Raw genomic sequence first — 18,674 nt, forward strand, 5'->3', positions numbered from 1 at the left:
CGGGCTACACCTGGGACACGCCAGGCGGGCCACCCAGATGCTGTCTCCAGGGCCTGATAGGGAACACCCGGGATGCCCGCCCATCGCGGAGCATCCCGCAGCCTCGCGGCAGTACTGAGCGCACAGAGATGAAAGGGAGAGTGGGGTGTGGCCCAGGCGTGGCGAGCCATGCACACAGATCAGATACAACCCGGGAAGGGGGTGGGGGGCACCCCTGTAAAAAAAAAAAACATAGAAGGAAGAAGAGAAGAGAGAGGCTTGCAGAGTCTGCAAGGACAGAGCAGTGGGAGCAGATAACCCAGCCCCCACATCAAGTTGGCCACCCCCTCCCCCAGGAAGGGAGGCAGGGAGGGAAGGAAACGGCCAAACTTGGGCAGAGATGTGGCTGAGGGGGCCATGGACCCCCAGATGCATCTGAAGTCACCATTTTCCACGAATAAGTGTTTCTGCACCTGGGAGCGGACTTCTGCTCCTGCGTGGCTGCTGGCTCCTTCCCGAAGCCCCTCACCTCCCCCTGGGGCCTAGTCCCCGGTGGCTGCAGCGAATCACAGAGGCAGGAAGACGGCAGCCCATTTCCAAAGCCACCCACCCACCCCCCGGCCCCACCCCTCCGCCTTCAACACGGTGGCAAATGAGGCAAGAACCACAGAAACCGCCTGGAAGGGCTCTCTACTTCCCTTCCTCTCCTCTCCTCCCTCACAGATTTTAATTAAGGGTTTACTTGCAAAAGACCTAGCTCTATTTAGCTAAGTCCTTGGACCCTTTTTACATAGTCTTATATATCGTTTTATGCTAGGGCGCCAGCAAAAAGTTAATTATAACTTCTAAATACGCCATTACCGGGCCCTCGCCTTCCTCCCCTGCCTGGCTCTGCGGAGGGTTGTGCCACTTAATGAACTGATTCAGCCTGTGCCCTGCAGACCTCTGCAGGACGATTCAGCCAGTACCTGTCCAGCCCGCTCAGCGCCAGGCTGGGCTGGGCTCTGAGGACCTGCAGGAGGGAGCCAGGCAGGCCGGCCCGCTTGGGTGCCCACAGGAGCAAGGCAAGTGATGTGAGCGAGTGGAAAGGAGAGCAGGCAGGGCAGACAACAGTGGGGTCAGAAGAATAAGAGATGGCAGCTGATATCAACCTCAGGGGGAAGGGAGAGGGGGGCACAGAAGCTGAGGTGGGGAGGGTCTCAAACACCACACTGGAGCGCTGCACCTTAAAATGTAGCCTATGGGAATGGGTCTGAGGTTTGGGAGTGCAGTTTGGGACAGAACAAGTCTGAAATCCAGGTGGACAGCCAGGAGGAGGTGTCTTCTGAAAAGCCAGACCAACACACTGGCAGAATCTCAAAGAAATGTCTATGCTGGGGACAGAGATGGGAGCGTTCTGTAGGTCTGGGTGGGAGTGAGAGCTGGGGAGGAGCAGGGTGTCTAAGTGATTATCATCACATAGAAAGAAGGTGGTTGAGAAGCTTGAGCTGGAAGGAGCCATCTTCAGTGAGCAGGAGACCAAGGAACCAAAGGAGAGGGAGAAGGGGGTGCCCAGAGAGGGAGGTGGTATGGAAAGGGGGGAGAATAACCCAAGTAGGAGGGGTCGGCGTCCCTGTCAAGTGGAGGGGCCAGGAAAGAAGGGCCGAGAACAAACCCACCTGTGGCCTCTGGCTGGCTGCCCCCAAGGCCAGGGCAGGGGTGAGGCTTTGGGAGCTGGGGCGATGGGAGGGAGAGTGCAGAGGTGCAGGCTTCTCCTGGCTGGGGAGGATGGTGAGGGGTGGGGGGTGATGGGGAGGCCAGCCCAGCACCTGCCTGTCATAGGCAGCAAGAGCAAGAGTGAGCTCTGTGGCATCTTGCAAGTCCCAGCTCATGAACTGACATTTCTTGAGGGCATGGCTGTCACTCAGAGGCAGTGGCAGGATTCAGCTATGTGTTCTTGCCTCGGGGAAGAGGTGGGTGGCGCGGAGGCCTCGGGTCAGCTGCTGCCTCTGCGGCCGGCACCCTGGAATGGGTGCGGCTGGCACTCAGCCTCACATCCTGGCATCCGGGGGGAGCTGCATCCCCACCTGGAATACCTGGCCCCCTCGGCCAGGTCTAGGTCCTGCTGGCCCCAGCTCCCAGCCTCATCCTCGGAGACCCCAGCTCTGCCTCCGCCCCTGAGTCTTCTCAGACCCTCCTCAGATCCCAGGTTACAAGAGCCACGGCTCACGCTCGCCTGCTCACGGTCCTGCCCTGCTCGAGGTCCCCCCATTCACGGCTGCCCCATCCAACAGCAACCAGTCATGTCCAGCAGCGCTGGGGATGCGGTGACCAGTTCACAGTGCGTCCGCACCACAGTCACTCCTGTCCGTCCCCAGTCCACAGCCTCTGTCCCGGGCCTACCGTCGCTGAGCTCCAGGGCCGGGGCTGGGGCCTTGACGCTGCCCTCCAGGAGCTGATGGTCGAAGGCAGGGGACAGGAGGGAACAAGGACACAGATAATTCCCTGCCACGATGTGAGGGCCACCAGCAAGGCCTGAACAGGGAGCTCTGGGTACACAGAGGGAGGAGGGACCAATACTGCCCATGGGTCGGGGGGGGGGGGGCTTCACGGTAGGTGACACTGAAGGGTGGGCAGGGCTGCCAGGTGGAGGAGAGGGAGTGGTCCCGACTGGGGGGCCAGTGAGGCCCAGAGCAGGGAACTGGTTCTAGGAATGGTAAGCGGAGTCGACAATGTGGATGGAATGAAATGGCTCTGCTTATTCTGAGGCTGGTGGATCAGTCTTTGGTGGTGGTGGTGGTGGTGGTGGTGGCGGCGGGGGTTGAATCAGGGGGAGACAGGTTTTTCCACAATAACAGCCCCCCTTCCTGAGGGCTTCTCCTTGTGCCTAGAATGTGCTAAGCACTGCACAAGAATGTCACTCCTCTGCAACCCTATGGGGTAAGTAAACAAGTCTCCCCATTTTATAGTAAGGCACAGAGAGGCTGAGTGACTAAGCTAAGGTCACACAGCCAATGAGAGGCCAAAGCAGAGGTGAAGACAGGTCTGCTTGACTTCCGGGCAGGAGGTCTTTAACCTCACGCTGTCCCACCTCCCTGCACACACAGAACGCGATCGGCAGGCTCCTAGCTGCCTGTCACCACGTCACCAGCTGTGGAGGAGTAAGGAGTTTCCACCACGCTTATCTTTTCACTCTTTATAGCCAGAAAGCCTGTCCTTAGCATTTTTAGCTGCTCACTGGGGCATTTACCAGTCAAGCTGACATTTCTATTTCTTAAATATATTTGGGATATTAATGACCCCAACATGGGCGTCTTCTCAGAGGCATCCCTGTCACCCCAAGCCCAGCCCCCTCCAAGGAACACAGACCCAGACGGAAGCTTGCAGATGGGCCAAATGTGGACACCACTCACAGCCACACCTGAGCTATGCACCTGAGAGTGAGTTCAGGTCCACACAAATTCCGCCACACAGACCCCCGTCAGAGGCCCGATCTTATCTTACAAAGAGGGCCTTTATTCATTTTTAAAATCTTGTCTGTCTGGACGTGGCCCCTGGAATATGATTTCAAATACTTTCCAAGAGATCAAGGAACGGGGAAGAAGCTGGCGTGAATTTCAGATCTATAACTTTCTCATGGGGGAGGACTCCCCCCTTGGAGGGGCTGGGCCAGCGGGCCTGGGAAAGGGGTTTGCAGCGGCCTTCTGAGGGGCTGGGGGACCCCAGGACTGATCCGAGGCCAGTGCTGCCCCCACCCCCATGCTGGGACACCAGACACCAGAGAGGCCAACATCTCATTAAAACAATGAGATTTTAGTGCTGCTTTTGATACCACCAAATAACGCAACATTTTGCAAAAAAAAAAAAATCAAGTGGAAAAAAGACAGAGACCCATAAAAAGGAAAATAAGACCTCTCATGTCCCCACCACCCGGACGCGAGTTCTGGAACATTGCAGAGCCTTTGCCGTCTCTGGACTCACTGCTTCCACTCCGCCCTGCAAGCGAGGCCTCGGACCGCATCTTTAAAGGTCCCTTCCCTACATCAAACTCAGAAACTCCCATCACACCTGGAATCAACCCTAAACACCTGTCCTGGGCCCTGAGTGCAAACTGGCGCCCCTCTCCCCCAACCTCCTCACCCAACACTTCCCTTGCCCTTTGTCCTCTCCTCAGGGCCTTTGCAACCACCATGACCTCAGCCTGTGATGTTGCGCCTACCTCCGTCTCGTTCTCATCCTCCATCCCTCGTTCAAGGTCACCTCCTCAGGGAGGCCTTCCATGGTTGTGCTCAGGCACTGTCACGTGTCCTGGGCTGGTGCTCCACAGACATTGCTCTCATTGCTTCTTGAGTGTCTATGGAGCTACTGTCTGTCCATCACCAGAATGTGAGCAGGGCCCATCCCTATCCCCACTGTCACCCCAGTGCCTGGGATGTGCCTGGCACATAGCGAGTTCTCTGTGAGGTATACTGAATAGATGAGTGAATGTTTCCTTCTAGTCTTTTCTCTGTGTGCTGTTGGCATAGCTAAGACCACACATCGACATGTCTCAGAAATTCCACGTGCTGTGATGCACAACCTCTCCTTCTGTTCTCCCTGCCTACACAGCCTTGAGGCTCTAGTCAAAGGTCCCCACTTCTGTGGGGCCAACCCAAGACCCCTACCTGTACCCCAAAGGGAGCCGTGATCTGGCAAACGCCAGTTCATAGAGGCAACAATAACATCTGCACAGTACTTTACAGTCTACAGAGCGTGTCATTTGCTCCAGCCCAGCAAAGCCTCAGAGCCACCTTTGGAGGGGGGCACGGCACGGGAGCCTGCACACCCCCACTCAAAACAAGGCCACTGAAGTTCACAGAGGACACGTGGCTGCCACAGCCCTGGGCAGGAAGCATACCCTGGACATCTGCACCAAAATGGCGCACCCCACGCCTTGAGACCCAGAGAGGGTTCACCTAAGAAGAACCAGGGAGACAAACAGAGGAGATGCCAAGAGCTCGGCTCCAGAGTCTGACTGCCTGGGTTTGAATCCCAGCTCTGCCTCTTACCAGCTGTGTGACCCCAGGCAAGTTGCCCCACTTCTCTGGGCCTCAGTTTTCTTCTCTATGAAACAGGGGTGACAATAGTCCTGCCTCATTCTGTTCTCAGGAGGATTAAGTGATTTAATAATAATAATACACAAAAAGGGCACCAAACGGCATAAAAAATCGGGCAGATACATACGTCCCACAAACCCCAGTGCTCCATAAACACACACCTGTCCAGGAGCACCTGTGTGTGCCCAGTGAGTGCAGAGCCCACCTCTCAGCCATGATGACCACATCCCTGGGGACCTGAACAGCCAGCCCACAGAGAAGAGTCGTACCCTGTGCCGTGGACAAGTCCCCCCAAAGCTGGCTGCAGGTGGACTTCTATAAGCCAGCACGTCCTGAAGCTCTCACTCACACACAAACCCCTCACTGCTCCATCCGAGTCAGAGATCAGCACCTCCTGGGTCATGCGTGAAGCCCCCTCCCCACACCCCACCTGAGTGACAAGCACTGACATCTGCAAACACCTCAAGGCAGCGAAGGGGAGAGGCATCAGGGGAAAGGAACCTTCTGTCAAAGGAAGACCCCTTTGTAGGTTAACCCCTCCCACCCCAAATAACTCAGGCAAATAAATCAATCCAACTCCAGGTGCAAATTAGGAAGAAGGGCCCCTAAGTTCCTATGGATGCTGTTCCAACTTCTGTTAAGAGGCAGGTGGGAAGCTCATCCTGAAGTGTCCATCTCAGCGTCCTGTCCCCCGCTTCCCCCAGGACCCCGGTCAGGCCCCACCCCTCTTTCCAGGCCCAACCCCCTGACTCCAGACCCAAGGGTTCATCCATGGGCATGCTTTGGCCTCAGCTCTCCCGTCAGCCTGGTGGCACCCTTTCTGCACAAACCCCCAGCCCCTCAGTTGAGGCCCAGCCCAAATCCAGCTTCTCCCGTGGCCTGCCCCTCCCTGGAGAAGCTGTCGTTGGTCCCTGTGCCGAGACCCCACAGCACACGGAACACACCCCTGCTGCACACGCAAGCCTTTCGTTCATTCACCCACACCGAGGGGAGTGCACAGGCTGGGTACACCAGAGACAGTCCCCACCCTTAACATCATGAGGGCAGGGGAGCAACACCCTCTTCTGTCCAATAGGGATCCATCCCAAACAGCTGTCCCCAAAATCCAACCAGACAGTGGCACACAGCAGGTGCCCGGACCACAGCAACTCCTGGTACCTGCCCTGGACACGGGATCTCGGCTCAGTCAAGTAAGCCCCCAGTCTTTTGAGGATAAAAGCCAGGCTGAGAGGGTCCCTCGCAGGAGTGGCCCAGACCCCTAGGAGGCAGCTCCGGGCACGGAGAGAAGCCTGGGGCAGGCCCACCCTGCAGGACTGTCCCACCCCAGCCTACACGCGGTTCGGCCTAAACGGGCCCTTGCTCAGAATTCCCGTTTGAAAAATCAATGATTAAAGCCCTGAGCCTGCCAAGCGGAGGAGAAGGCCTTGCTTGTAAATATTTGTCTCCACTGGCAACGTCGGCCCCTTGCTCGCCGCAGCTACCGCCTCGCTCCCGGCCCTCTGCTCATGCAGCACCCAGTCGACTGCCCCATGGGACCCCCCCTGGGGAGGCGGACTAGCTGGCAGGGGAGCGGGGCTGCGCAGGGAGGCCCGCACCCACGCCTGAGACAGCGGGCCAGCACACAGGGCCACCCAGGGCCAGTCCATCTGTGCCCCTGTCCCCAGGGACTCGCCATGAGGTTCCTCCAGATTCCAAGCAAGCTGCTTTTCCCAGGACGCACCCCGGCTCTGTGTCCTCCTTCTTTTAGGGAGGAAGTAAAAAGCCAGAGACAAAACCCTGGGGGCAGGCTTGCAAGTCATGGCCCGCCACCTGGGCCAGCGTCCGCTGCCTGTGCCCACAGCTGCCCTCGGGAGGAGCCCACTCCGGTCCCCTCGCTAGGGGAGCCATCTGACACATGGGTGGCTGAGCCCGTGCGTACCGCGGAGGACCCGCCCTGGCACCCCCTCTTCAGCAGCTCACTCACACACTCACCCACTGTTTACTCAGCACCTACCTGCACCAGGCTCTGGGGGCTGGACGTGCAAGAGGCCCAACACACCTGGGAATAAACCCCTTTGGGAGGGGGTCTCCCAGGCCTAGAATCCCCACAAACGGAAGGTCACAGCTAAGACGGGGGCCGGCGTGGGAGAGGGCCGAGGCGCGACGGGAGAGGGAGAGGGCTGTGACCCGACCCAGAGCGGATGGGGGGACAGGCAGACGAAGGCCGCAGGGGCAGCGGGCAGAGCAGGGAGGGAGGACGGGCGGGCACAGGGCGGCCCCAGGCCGGGACGCCGCAGGAGGCCACCCCCTGCCCAGCACCTACCAAGCCACTCATTGAACTTCTTCACCTCGCTCGGGAGCCCCAGCTCCGTGAAGTCCCCGGCGTGGATCAGCACGTCGCCGTAGGGCATCTGGATGGGGTCTGTCCGCGAGTGGGTGTCAGACACACAGACAAAGCGGGTGTAGCCAGGCGGCTTGGGGGCATCGTGAGGCACAGGGTCCACCCTACGGGGAGAGAAGACACTGCGGTCACCGGCGCGTGCCGGGGGATCGTATGTAGATATGAGGGTAAGGGTTTTCAGCCCCAAAACCAGTTTTCACCTCCTTGGGGGTATAGTGGACCCCAGCGAGAAGGCAAGGGCTGACGTCCATGGTCCAGTTGACAAAAACAAGTCCCCGGGCCATGCAGAGGAGAGCCATGGGTGAGGGGGCCCGAGAGAGAAGAGGCAATTTTCCAAACCCTCCTGAGGACACGGGCCCCCAGGGGGGTGTCAGAGAACAGTCCCGGAACCAGAAGACCGGGCTTCAAAACCCCAGCTCTGCCACGGGTCGCTTAGTGAGGCCTGAAGCAAAATGCTCTGCTTGGCTCGGCTTCCCTGTAAAACGGGGCGGCCTCCCTAAGCAGAAACACCCAGAACATTAGAAGCAGTCACACGGGTGTGAGTCCCTGCTCCCCGGGAGCCCATGCAGCCCTCTCGGCTCACAGGGAGGACACCGAGCCGCGGCGGGGGTCCCAGGGAGTGAGTGCTCAGCGCCCACCCACCACACTCCGCCTCTCAGCGGGATGGTTTTGCCAGGCTCCAAACTCTTAAAAACAATGCACTGACATTTCAGCGAGCAGCTCTCTCCAAATGAGTGTGCCGCTGGAGGAGTTCGTTGTGTTTAAATCTAATTATGCGGCAAACCAGAAGCGGGACCATATCAGTTACATAAATACTTTTAAAGACATCTTTCTAATTATCCTTTTTTTTTCAGACAATATACTTCAAAGAAATTTAATTAACACCTTACGAGAGACGGGGTTCAGCATGCTAATGTGCAGGGCGCGCTGGCACGCTCAGCCCGCTGCGGTCGGAGGCACCAAGCCAGACTCTCCCCACCGCGGTGCCCGACAGGAGGGGCGTGTCGGGTCCACTTCTGGGGCTGCTGAGCCCAGTTAGAACCCCAGCAGGTCGACGCTGGGTCCCCCCAAGCAGGAGAGGAAAATTCCCTGAGTCCAGTGATGACCACGGAAGGGTGCTAGGAGCTCCTCCTCTCCCCTCTTCCTTCCTTCCTTCCTTCCTTCCTTCCTTCATTCATTCATTCAGTTGTTCATTCAACACAGCACCTTCTGACCACTACTGTGTGCCAACTCCTGTGTGTGCTCAATGCCAGGGCCATGGGGATGAACCCGGTGTGATCCCAGGCCAGGAGACCCCAGACGGATGTAGAGACAGACTTGGCCAGTCAGTGACAATAAAGCCACTAACTTTGATGGTGCAGCCACAGGGCTGGGGGCCAGAGAAGGAGGTGACACTTGAGCTGATCTGGAAGCTCAACTCTCCTCAGTAATTCCGGCCACTCCTCTGTCCTCTGGGTCCTTCCCACCCCTCCCCCACCTCCATATGACTGGGGGTCTTGCAGATAACTGGCCTCTGGATCCACCTGTAAACCCTGCCTGCCCCCAACACAGCTGATTGAACCAAGGACAGCCAACCACTACTGGGCTATTGGCCTGGCACAGGGACATGAGTGAGCCAATCAAATTCACTCATTCACTCATTCACTCATTCATTCACACACACACACACACACACACACACACACACACACATTGAGGTTGTGAGCATGCCAAGTCAGAGACACAAAGAAAGACAAAGAAGGGAGAGAGAGGGAGCCAGGTGCCACCTGCAGAGCCACCTCCACCCCCACGATGTCTCCTCCTGTGAGTCCCTTCACGAGAAGCCCCTCTACTCCCACCAGCGACGGCCAGCCTGGAGCAGCACGAGGCTGTCCTCGGGCTGAGCCTGCTGCCGGAGCCCAGGCTCTTTAATTAACTCTGTTCTTATTTCCCTCCACCCCGAGGCTTCTGAGCTCAGTGAAGATGCAAACCTGCTCATCCCCAGAGAAAAAGTAAAGACTCTCCTTTCCTGGCACTGTCCTCCGGCTCTCTGGATTGTAATGAACGCTCAAGTGTGGAACAGCAGGAATGGTGTGGATGGTTCCCATGAACTGAGAGCGCATTGTCACTCGGCACTCGCCATGCGTCCGTACACTCTCTTCGCCTGCACCGTGACCGCAGGGCAGGTACTAAAGGGTGTGCCCATTCTACAGGGGAAGAAACTGAGGCTGCCTTGGCTAGGATCTCAGCAGTGGGAGTCATCAAAGGTGAAAATTTGAAGCCGGTTTTTGGTTCCAGAATCCACACCAGGCTAGACTATTGCCTGGCCCTCGTTCATGTCATTCCGTCAATCTGTGGACACGTGCTCATTGAGTTCCTCTTAAATGACAGGCACCTGCGAGGCGCAGGCATACACCTGTGGCCAGGACGCCCACGGAGACCATCTCCTGGAGCTCCTAGAAATCGAGCGTGGGTTTAGAAACCAGGAAAAGAACAAGAAGATTCAAGGAAGGGAGGAAGGGGGGGAGAGCGAGCAAATAAGAGGGCCTGACAGCATCGTTGGACGCCTCGACCCAGCTGTACCTGAAGCTGGTCCCAAACGGGACTTCCTAGGTAATGACATGAGCCAGTAAACTCCTTTTTTTCCTTAAGAACCATTTAAGTTGGGCTTTATAATGGCAAAACCCTCAGAATCACAGCAGCCCCAAGTAATCGAGGCCCCCAAAGAGTTAGACCCATGTCCAAGGCCCCAGCTAGTCAGTGGAAGAGTAGATTTGAGCCTGGGTCTTTGCAACAGGGATCTGGGCATCTCACCTCAACACCTTCTGTGGCAACAAAAAACAAATTGGTTATTTCCCAGCGATGTTCTGCAGGGACCAGAGTAGGCTGCCACTGTCTCTCTGAGTCCCAACACTCCATAGCCTGTCCCCAGCCTAACAAGGGGTCTTCGCCTGGGAACCAGAGCAGCAAGAGTGGCAAGACCCAGGATGCACCGTGGCTTGGTGACCCCCTCACTGATCTCCGCCCCGTGTCCCCAGCCTCCAGTCCAGGTCTGTAGGGCGGGGATGACCCTCTCACTCCTGGGGACGCTGTGAGGACTCAGAAGACCTTCACAGCTCAAACCCCCGGTGGGAGGCCCCCACAGCCCGTTTCCTGTGCACTGGTCCCCATTTCGGCTGCCTCTCTCCCAGGAGAATTAGCTTCCTGCAAAACGCAGCTCCTGGTGCCAAGGACTCCCAAGGGCAGCAAAGCAGAGGCTGTCCTCCCCCACCTCCCTATTTCTGGGGTAGAGGGGGACTCTGAAGGACAGAGACAGAGGACAGAGGACTCCTACCTTCAAGCCAGATTCCAACTACATGTCCAGCCATGTGCCTGGGCACTAACCATGGTGTTTTAGAACAGGAGAGTCCTCTAGTCCCCTCCTCTCACTCTACAAGTGGGGAAACTGAGGCTGGAGGAGGGGCAGTGACTTGCTGGCTCAATGTCACACAACTGCCCAGTAATTTTCCATGAAGCACTGGTTCCAAGGTGACCCTGTCATGCTGCCCTCCTGCATCCCCGTGCCAGCCCTTTCTTCCCACCTCATGGCCTTTGCTTGTGCTGGGTTGTGCCACCTCCCCCAGGAGGCCCTCCTTGATTTGCTGCTCTTCCTAGGCCATGCTTCCTGCCTCCTCCTGCCTCCCTTTGCTTCCTTCTTCCTGTCTGCTGTGCTAGACTCCAGGGACACAGCCCGTGCTGATGGAGGGGAGGGACACTTAGAAAATCATGCACAAATAAATGTACAAACCACAGGCTGAAGCATGTGCCATGAAGGAGAAGCCTGTGAATGCCCAGAGCTGGGGCGGGGGGCCAAGGGAGGGAGCGAGATGTGGCCAGGATCTGGGAAGGCTTCCCGGAGGAAGTGACGCCTGAGTGAGATCTGCAGAGTCAGTGTCAGCAGGGCAAAGCATCAGGGAGGCAGGGGAAACAGCACGTGCAAAGGCCTGAGGCAGGAAGAATGGGCTGTCCAAGGAAACAAAAAGCAGCTGCTGCACCTGCAGCCCACCAGGACAGGGAGGGCGGGGGGCGCTGAGAACCAGACAGAGCCTGGGTTCAGGCCTCCTGCCTTGCCCCCTCTGCCCCCTCGCCGGGCTCCAGGCCGACATTCTCTGTCTCCTAGGGACCCCTCAGTGTATGCAGGGGCTAGAGGCCACAGGATCCCTTCGGAAGCCTCAGTTTCATCGAGAGGGGGGATCAGTGTGCCAACTTGGCACAGTGAGGAGGGCCGGGCACACAAAGGGGCCACCCCTGGCCTGGCACACCTTCTCCAAAGGCCCCACACAGCCCGATGAGCTTGGAGTGTCTTTAAGTGGGATGACTCAGGTGTCCACTGACAGGACTTTTCTTAAAAGCCAGAGAGAAGAAGGGCTATGCCTGGCACCAGCCCCAAAGGCACCTGTAGGGCGGACCCCCAGGATATCCCTGTCCCTCCAGCAGCAGCCCTGCCTTCTTACTGACCACCAGGCTACACGTCCATCTGCCCACCCAGGACAGAAGGGTTGGTGGCTGCAGGGGCTCTGCCAGGCCACCAAAGGGTCTCTCGGCTCTCAGGGTGAGGGTCTTCGTTCTCAGGGCCTGGAGCCCAGAGGCCACGACCAGAGATTCATGACTCAGGCAAAGGCAGCTTCGTTACCGCCAGGGTCTCTGGGGGCAGCTGCATAAATCACACAGCTCCATTGGAGGCCACGTTTGGGCTGTCACTGTTGTTATTAAATATAAATTGTGGATTTATTAAATAAGGCCCCCTCCCTCCCTCAGCCCAGAGACAAAGCCCAGGGCGGTGATAAATCACGTGTCGGGGAGTGGTATCCATCTCCCGCGTCTGCCTCGGCGGAGACTCACCATGGAAACCCGCACAGCTACCTCCGGCAGCCTGCACGCTTCCCCGGCGCTTGGGGCCGGGGGTCTGAGAGAGGGGCTGGGAGGCAGCAGCACCCCGAGTCCCTGCCTGGCCCTGGCTTCACCCGGCTCTGTGCAAAGTTGTGTTTCAAAGCCCTGAACGAGGAGTCGAGAACCGGGCTCAGCGCCTGCTTGTCCCGGGCTGTCTGCCCCGGGAAGCCCGGCACTCCAGGCGCGGGGCCGGCAGCACGGAGCAGCCAGGGGGACGGGCGCGGGCAGGCGGGTGTGAATCCGCTCTGACCACTGAGCGCGCGGCCACAAGAAAGCCCGTAAGCATTTCTCCGGAGCTCTTCTCCCTACCAGTGTCATATGCGACTGCTCCCTTTGATGACATGTGCGCTGTCTGCCACCCGCCTGGGGGAGGGGGGGCTCGGCACGGGCAGGGGTTTGTCAGTGAGGACAGAGCCAGGATTCACACCCAGACAGACCAGCTCAGAGCGAGCGCTTCTGGCCGGCATGCTGCGCAGCTGTTCCCAGACGCCCTGAACGGATGAATAAATGAATGAACAGGCAAACAAACAAACAGCCCGCAGTCGCTCGTGGGTTAAGCGGGGGACATCACCCTCTTTCATTTGTCACTCACTGTCCTCGCTCAGGACGCAGCCTGGCCTGCAGGGGCGCCCTGCCCCCAGCTGTGCATTTCCGCCGTTCTCACACGCACCCCCCTTCCCAGCCCTTTCCGACGGGTCGCCCCCCACTCACCCTACTCTGGGCCTCAGCCTAGAAGCCCCCTTCTCCAGAGGGTCCTCCCCCAGCCCCGCGGCCCTCCTCTCCAACAGGACGTCCTGTCTCCCTGGCTCAGTTCTGTGACCGGGGGCTGGTGTGTGTCTGCGGGGCCCAGGCAAAGATGCTAAACATGAGAGCTCTGCCTGGCACTGCATAGCGTCATGGCATTATGAATGGTGCCTGGGGTCTCCCTATACGGACGTGCCCAGGGCCACAATACACACACACTCCACCCCGCCCCCCGCCCCCCTCCCCCCCGCCTGAGGGCCCAGGGCTCCGCCTGTCCCACTGAGGCAGGGGGCCAGCCCGACACCCAGGGACCTCAGGCACGGTCACTTCCAGCCCCAGAGGCCTAAGCCCATCAACAAAGGAGAACGGCCGGGGAAGGCCTCCCTCCCTGCCAGGCCTCAGGGTCCCAGAGAACAGCTGCCCGAGACCCTGGGGCCTTCCGTCTGGCCCGAATCCACCCATCTGGCCCTCCGATGGAAATCGAAGGCAGTTTCCCAAGGAGAAAGCTACCAACAAATAATGAGGGTGCTTTTGCCAGCCCTGCGGCCCCGATGGGACAAACGTTTTCCAGAGCGAGGGCCACAGGGACAAGGGTGTTCCCAGTGCCAGCACCCACCCCCAGGCCTGGAGCCTGCCTCCCCCCCAAGCCCTTTCTCCGGCGAATAAAATCTCTGTGCCCACCTTGGACAACAGAAGACGGGTCCTGAGGGAACCCCACAGTAACGAGAGATAGCACCCCACCCACCCCACCCCTGGGAAACCCCCTCGGCTGCTTTTCTAAGTGGTCCTCATGCTGGAGTCTCTGGTGTCCCCTAAGAGACAGCCTCTAGGACCCCCACCTGCGAGATGGTGCTCATGGGCCAAGAAGAAGTCTGACCCAGCCTGGCAGTCAGGAGGGCCAGCTCTGGACACCACATCCCGGTCACGGCCCTGACCTCCGCACGCTGCCACGCACCTCCACAGACGCCCAAAGGGTCTGCGTTCGGAGAGAGCCCTGGTCTGCGGACCGCGGCCTGAATTCCGGGCCGGTTCTCACACTAACCAGCTGTGTACACCTGCGTGGGTCCCCTCACCTGTCTGGGCCTCTGTTTCCTCACCAGGCAAGCCCTGCAGTGCGGGGATAAAGGAGGAGGGGGTCTTCTGGGAACACAGAGAGCCGCTGGGGCAGGGCCAGGAACCCACCCGTCTCCGTCCTGGGCCTCCCGCAGCTCTCTGGACCTCCAAGAAAATCCAAAAAGGGGAAAGTGTTCCCCTGCGGACACGGGATCCCAAACCCCGGTACTCGCCATGGGCTCACTGCTGGGGCACCCCTACTATATGCCATCAGCCCCCAGGGGCAGGTGACAGAGCTCCCCAGTCCTTTTGGAAAGTGTCTCCCCTTTCTCAAGAGAAGTATGTTGGGGGTGGGGGCTATGGATCTGGACAAAAGCGAGAGGCAGCGGGAAGGGAAGAGTGCTTGCCCGGGACCAGAGTCTAAACCTGCCTGGGGCCTGGGGCAAGTCCCTCCTCCTCCATGGGCCTCTGTCTCCCCATCTTTACAACGAGGAATGTGAATCAGACCAGGGGTCTCCAACACAAACACCAAAAGGGGGGGTAGCTGCCACTCAGCACTGCCCCTCCACCAGGCTGCCCTGAAGACACGTGGGCCTGGGGTTGCCAGGCCTTTTGGGTTTGTAAGGCAAAGCCAGAAGTCTGGATTTTCATATGCAATCACCTCATTTTTTAATATTCGTAAAACATTCTCCCCGCCAAATGAAACAGGACCGGGCGCCAGAATCGGCCACAGGCCGTCTCTCTGCAGCTCCTCACTCATCCCTCCCAGCTCGGGGCCCGGCGATTCCCGGCATCCCAGCACCCTTCCATCAACAAGCGTGAGACGGCCGGCCCAGAAGCCGCAGCCCACGGGCAACCCGCCTCGCGCCCCCGCGGCTCCGCCGAGAGCCGTCCACTTACATCTGTACGTGTGGCGGCTGGAAGCGGCCCTGGTTGATGTTGTAGAAGGTGAAGGCCTGGGTGGGGTTGGAGCTGTACTCGTCCACCTCGATGATGAGCCGGCTGTGCTGGTGCCTCCGAGCGGCCATCACGTGGGACTGGGAGAACGCCATGCCCAGGCCGCAGGGCAGCAGGGCCAGGGCCTCTGCCTTCAGGATGCCGGGGTCCCACCTAGAGCGCCACATGGACCTCCGCTGGCCGCCCGGGCATCTCCTGCCGCCACCGCCGCTGCCGCTGCCCGGCCCCGCGCCAGACCTGGAAGCAGACTGAGGAGACGGAGCAGAACCATGCGACAGTTAATCTGTTTGGGATTTGCTTTATTTAATGTCAGATGAAGATTTAGAAAGAGGGAGAGGGCGGGGGGGAGAGGGAAAAAACACAGTCGCACAGCTCAAAAACTCATTACAAATCTTTCCAACTCAGCAGTTTGATGAATATACTTTGGTAAAAAGAAAAGGAAAAGGAGGGAGAGGACCTAAAAAAACCCACAACGCCGTGGACGGATGCATGCATGGGCCAACATGTTTAAACACTTAAGACTTTTTTTTTTTTTTTTTTTGCCTTCGACAAAATCCTCCGGAGCCCACCGGGCAACCGTGAGACGGGGCAGGATGAGGGCGGGTGTTCTGCAAACAGGTGAGTGAGCTTCACATTTTGGAATTAGGGACTAGGCAGGGTTCCCCGCCAACCCCACCCCTGCCCCTCCGAGCCCCACACACACCCCCTCCCGCAGGGCCCCACACCCACACCCCTGCAAGCCCGAGCAGGTGGCACGGCACCGGCAGATTCCTTCTTCAACATCCATTTTGCCCACAGATACATGTGAGCGGCGCCTGCAGCAGGGATTTTCCCAGACAGATTGCCATGCACAGACTCAGTTCAGGGGGTGGCCGGGGTGGGGAGGGAAGGGGGGCAGGAATCTACCTTAAAAAAAAAACCTTCCCAAATGCCTTTTAAGGATCTCAGGCATTCTGTCAACACTTGCACCGCTCAGAATCACAGCTTGTGATGCTATCTTTTATTTTATTTTATTTTTTAAATGTCCTTGATTAGAAAGCGGGGTTTGCCTTTGTCGGTGCTGGACTGGAACATTGCTTAGGCTGATTCCAAGTTGGCTATGCAAAATCCTGGAGATGCCATGTAGTGCCCCCCATGCACTAGACATGCCAGACCGCGCCTCCCGGCAAAGGCCATCTAGTTGCCGCTCGGCTCCATGACGGTTTTTTTCAAACTGCTTAAATAAGAAGTGCCTTGAACACAGTTTTGTTTTGTTTCCGTTTTTGGTCATTAAGATCCTCCAATGGTTCCATTTGCGCTGCATTTAACCAAGGAGAAAACAGCATAATTTCAACGATCCTGGACAGTCATATCCTAGTCATGTCAAACGAAGAAAAGTCCCCTTCGCTTTGCCCATGGAAGAAAAATCGATACCGTCAGAAAACAAATTAGATTAGGAAAATGACAAAAATTAGAGACTGGAGGACATTTTAATTATGTGCAAAGGAGAAATGGGTTATTAATTTTTTTTAATCTCGACAATCATGCCCATACAAGGGGCAATAGAGAGCAATATTCTTCTCCTCAACACCGCCCCCCCCCCCCCCTAAAAACAACTCATCCTGATTTGTAACACAGTTCTGTTCTCTCCACTTGGGAAGACAAAAAATAATCTGCTTTTCCCCTCCAGGACGCACTGCTGTCTAAGTAAATCAGGTCCCCAGGGGACGTGGCAGGGCGGGTGTCTAAGCTGGGGTAGTTGGGTGTCCTGGCCCCAGACTCACAAACCTCTGGGGGAGTGGCCTGCCGTCCTGTTCGAGAACCTGGGGAGAAGGCTCGGGCAGCAGACTCCAAGGTCCAGGGCTCCCACAGCCCAGATCTGCACAGGGTTTGAGCCCCAGCATTGTGCTGATTTGCTGTGTGACCTCAGGCCAACTTCCTACCCTCTCTGAGCCTCAGCTTCCTCTTCTGGAAAATGAGTTGAAGCATAAGACCACCTTCCAGGACAGCTGTGCAGGCTAAATGAATGGGAATTCTGAGTACAGTGCCTGGCAGGTACCAAGTGCCCGGCAAATATTCAATGTTACTATTACAATCATTACTCCGTCCCATGTGGTGACGAGTGTGTCAGAGCCCCTTTGTGAACAGGGCTGCCCAGGGATGGGGACATCTGTGGTACAGGGGCGTCCGGTGTGAGCAAAGGAGGCAGCTCCAGGAGCCCCGAGAAAGAGTCCAGATTCTCTCCTACGCCAGTTCCCCCACACGTCCCTGCCGGAGACCCTCGCAGGCCGCTCTGATGAGGACCACGACTCACGGACCCCGAGGCAGGAGTGGAACCACCCACCACACGGAGAGCAGCCCAGTGCCTGCCTCATACAGCCGTGAAGATGGCGTGAGGCGGCAGGAGTCAACTGCTGGTCACAGAGCCCAGCACACAGTAAGTGCCCACTGAATGTTTGTCAGTCCCGTGATTTTATCATCCTCCTCACCCCAGGGCCTCTCACCGATACTTCAGAAATACTGGATTAGTGAGTGCACGGAAGGATCGAAGGAGGCATGGAGGGAGGCATGGAGGGATGGAGGGAGGGACAGACGGACAGAGGGTCTTGCCAGCTTCCTTCCCTGGTGTCAGCAAAGACCTGGGAGAGGGTGCGTGTCAGGAGAGCTCAGCTGAAGGAGGAAGAGTCATTGCCCCTCCCCCATTCCCACCCCCAAGCCTGCAAGGAGGCTGACGGAGCTAGGCAGAGCCCTTATGAAAGGGGGGTCCCAGGGACCGCCACCCACCCCTGCCCCGGAAGCAGGCGCCTGCATGGCTGCATTGGTGCCCAAGGAGGGTAGACTCTGCAGCAGGGGACTCCACCAGGGGAGGCGGCAGCCAGGCGTCCTGGGAGGCATTCCGCGGTGAAACGCTGCATTTCACATCAAGAGGGTTCACAATGGGCCCTGCTCGGAGAAATCAGGGAAACTGGGAGTGCGGAGCCTTCTTTTAACACCCACTTAATATTTATGGGGCTGCAGCAGCAGCCGCTGCCACAATGCAGGGAACACAGCCCGACCGCGGAGGGGGAGCAGCGATTCCCCACAAACAGCCTGTAGCCGGGAAGCGTTTCCACCTGGACCACAAAACAACACAGCGTGCTGGTGACAGCGACAGTCTGCGGGTGACGGGAGGGGCGCTGGGGCCTGCTGGGGAGGGAGCCGGGCTTCCATCCCGCTCACGCGTCCCGGCAGGACCGGGGCCCCCGCTCTGCACCAGGCGGTGGGAAGGAAATGGAACTCAAGGGGAGCGGGGAATGGACGGATTGACGCATTTATTTATTCACCATGTCCCCACCCCACGGTGCTGTCCCTGTTCTGGTGGCAGAAGGAGCAGTAAAAAGCAAACAAGTCGGCGCCCCCAGGGGACTGCGGGCAGGTGAGGGGGCAGTAACGGAAACACGGGAGTAAATAAAAAAGATACTGTCAGATCAGGAGATGTACCTGGAAGAGGTAGAACAAGGGGATAGAGAGATGAGTCACTGGGAAGAGGAGGACTGTCACTTTAAGTTGGATGATCAAGAAAGGCCTAAATGAGGAGGTGATGTCACCTCAAAAGCAAA

The 18,674-nt window shown here is 58.0% G+C and overlaps 1 protein-coding gene across 1 annotated transcript in view; it reads right to left on the minus strand.

The window, feature by feature from the left end:
- Window positions 1-15,341, minus strand: part of MPPED1 (metallophosphoesterase domain containing 1) — a 50,610-nt gene extending 35,269 nt beyond the window's left edge. Inside the window, exons 1-2 of the mRNA XM_090275315.1 lie at window positions 15,040-15,341; window positions 7,357-7,538 (exon numbers count right to left, since the gene is read on the minus strand). Coding sequence (XP_090131441.1) covers window positions 7,357-7,538; window positions 15,040-15,263 — 406 coding nt within the window. The 5' untranslated portion in view covers window positions 15,264-15,341. The remainder of the gene's footprint in view (window positions 1-7,356; window positions 7,539-15,039) is intronic.
- Window positions 15,342-18,674: the final 3,333 nt, after the last annotated feature.

This window comes from Furipterus horrens, unplaced genomic scaffold, assembly GCF_987537825.1.
Source record: "Furipterus horrens unplaced genomic scaffold, mFurHor1.1.pri manual_scaffold_4, whole genome shotgun sequence".
Taxonomy (NCBI): Eukaryota; Metazoa; Chordata; class Mammalia; order Chiroptera; family Furipteridae; genus Furipterus; species Furipterus horrens.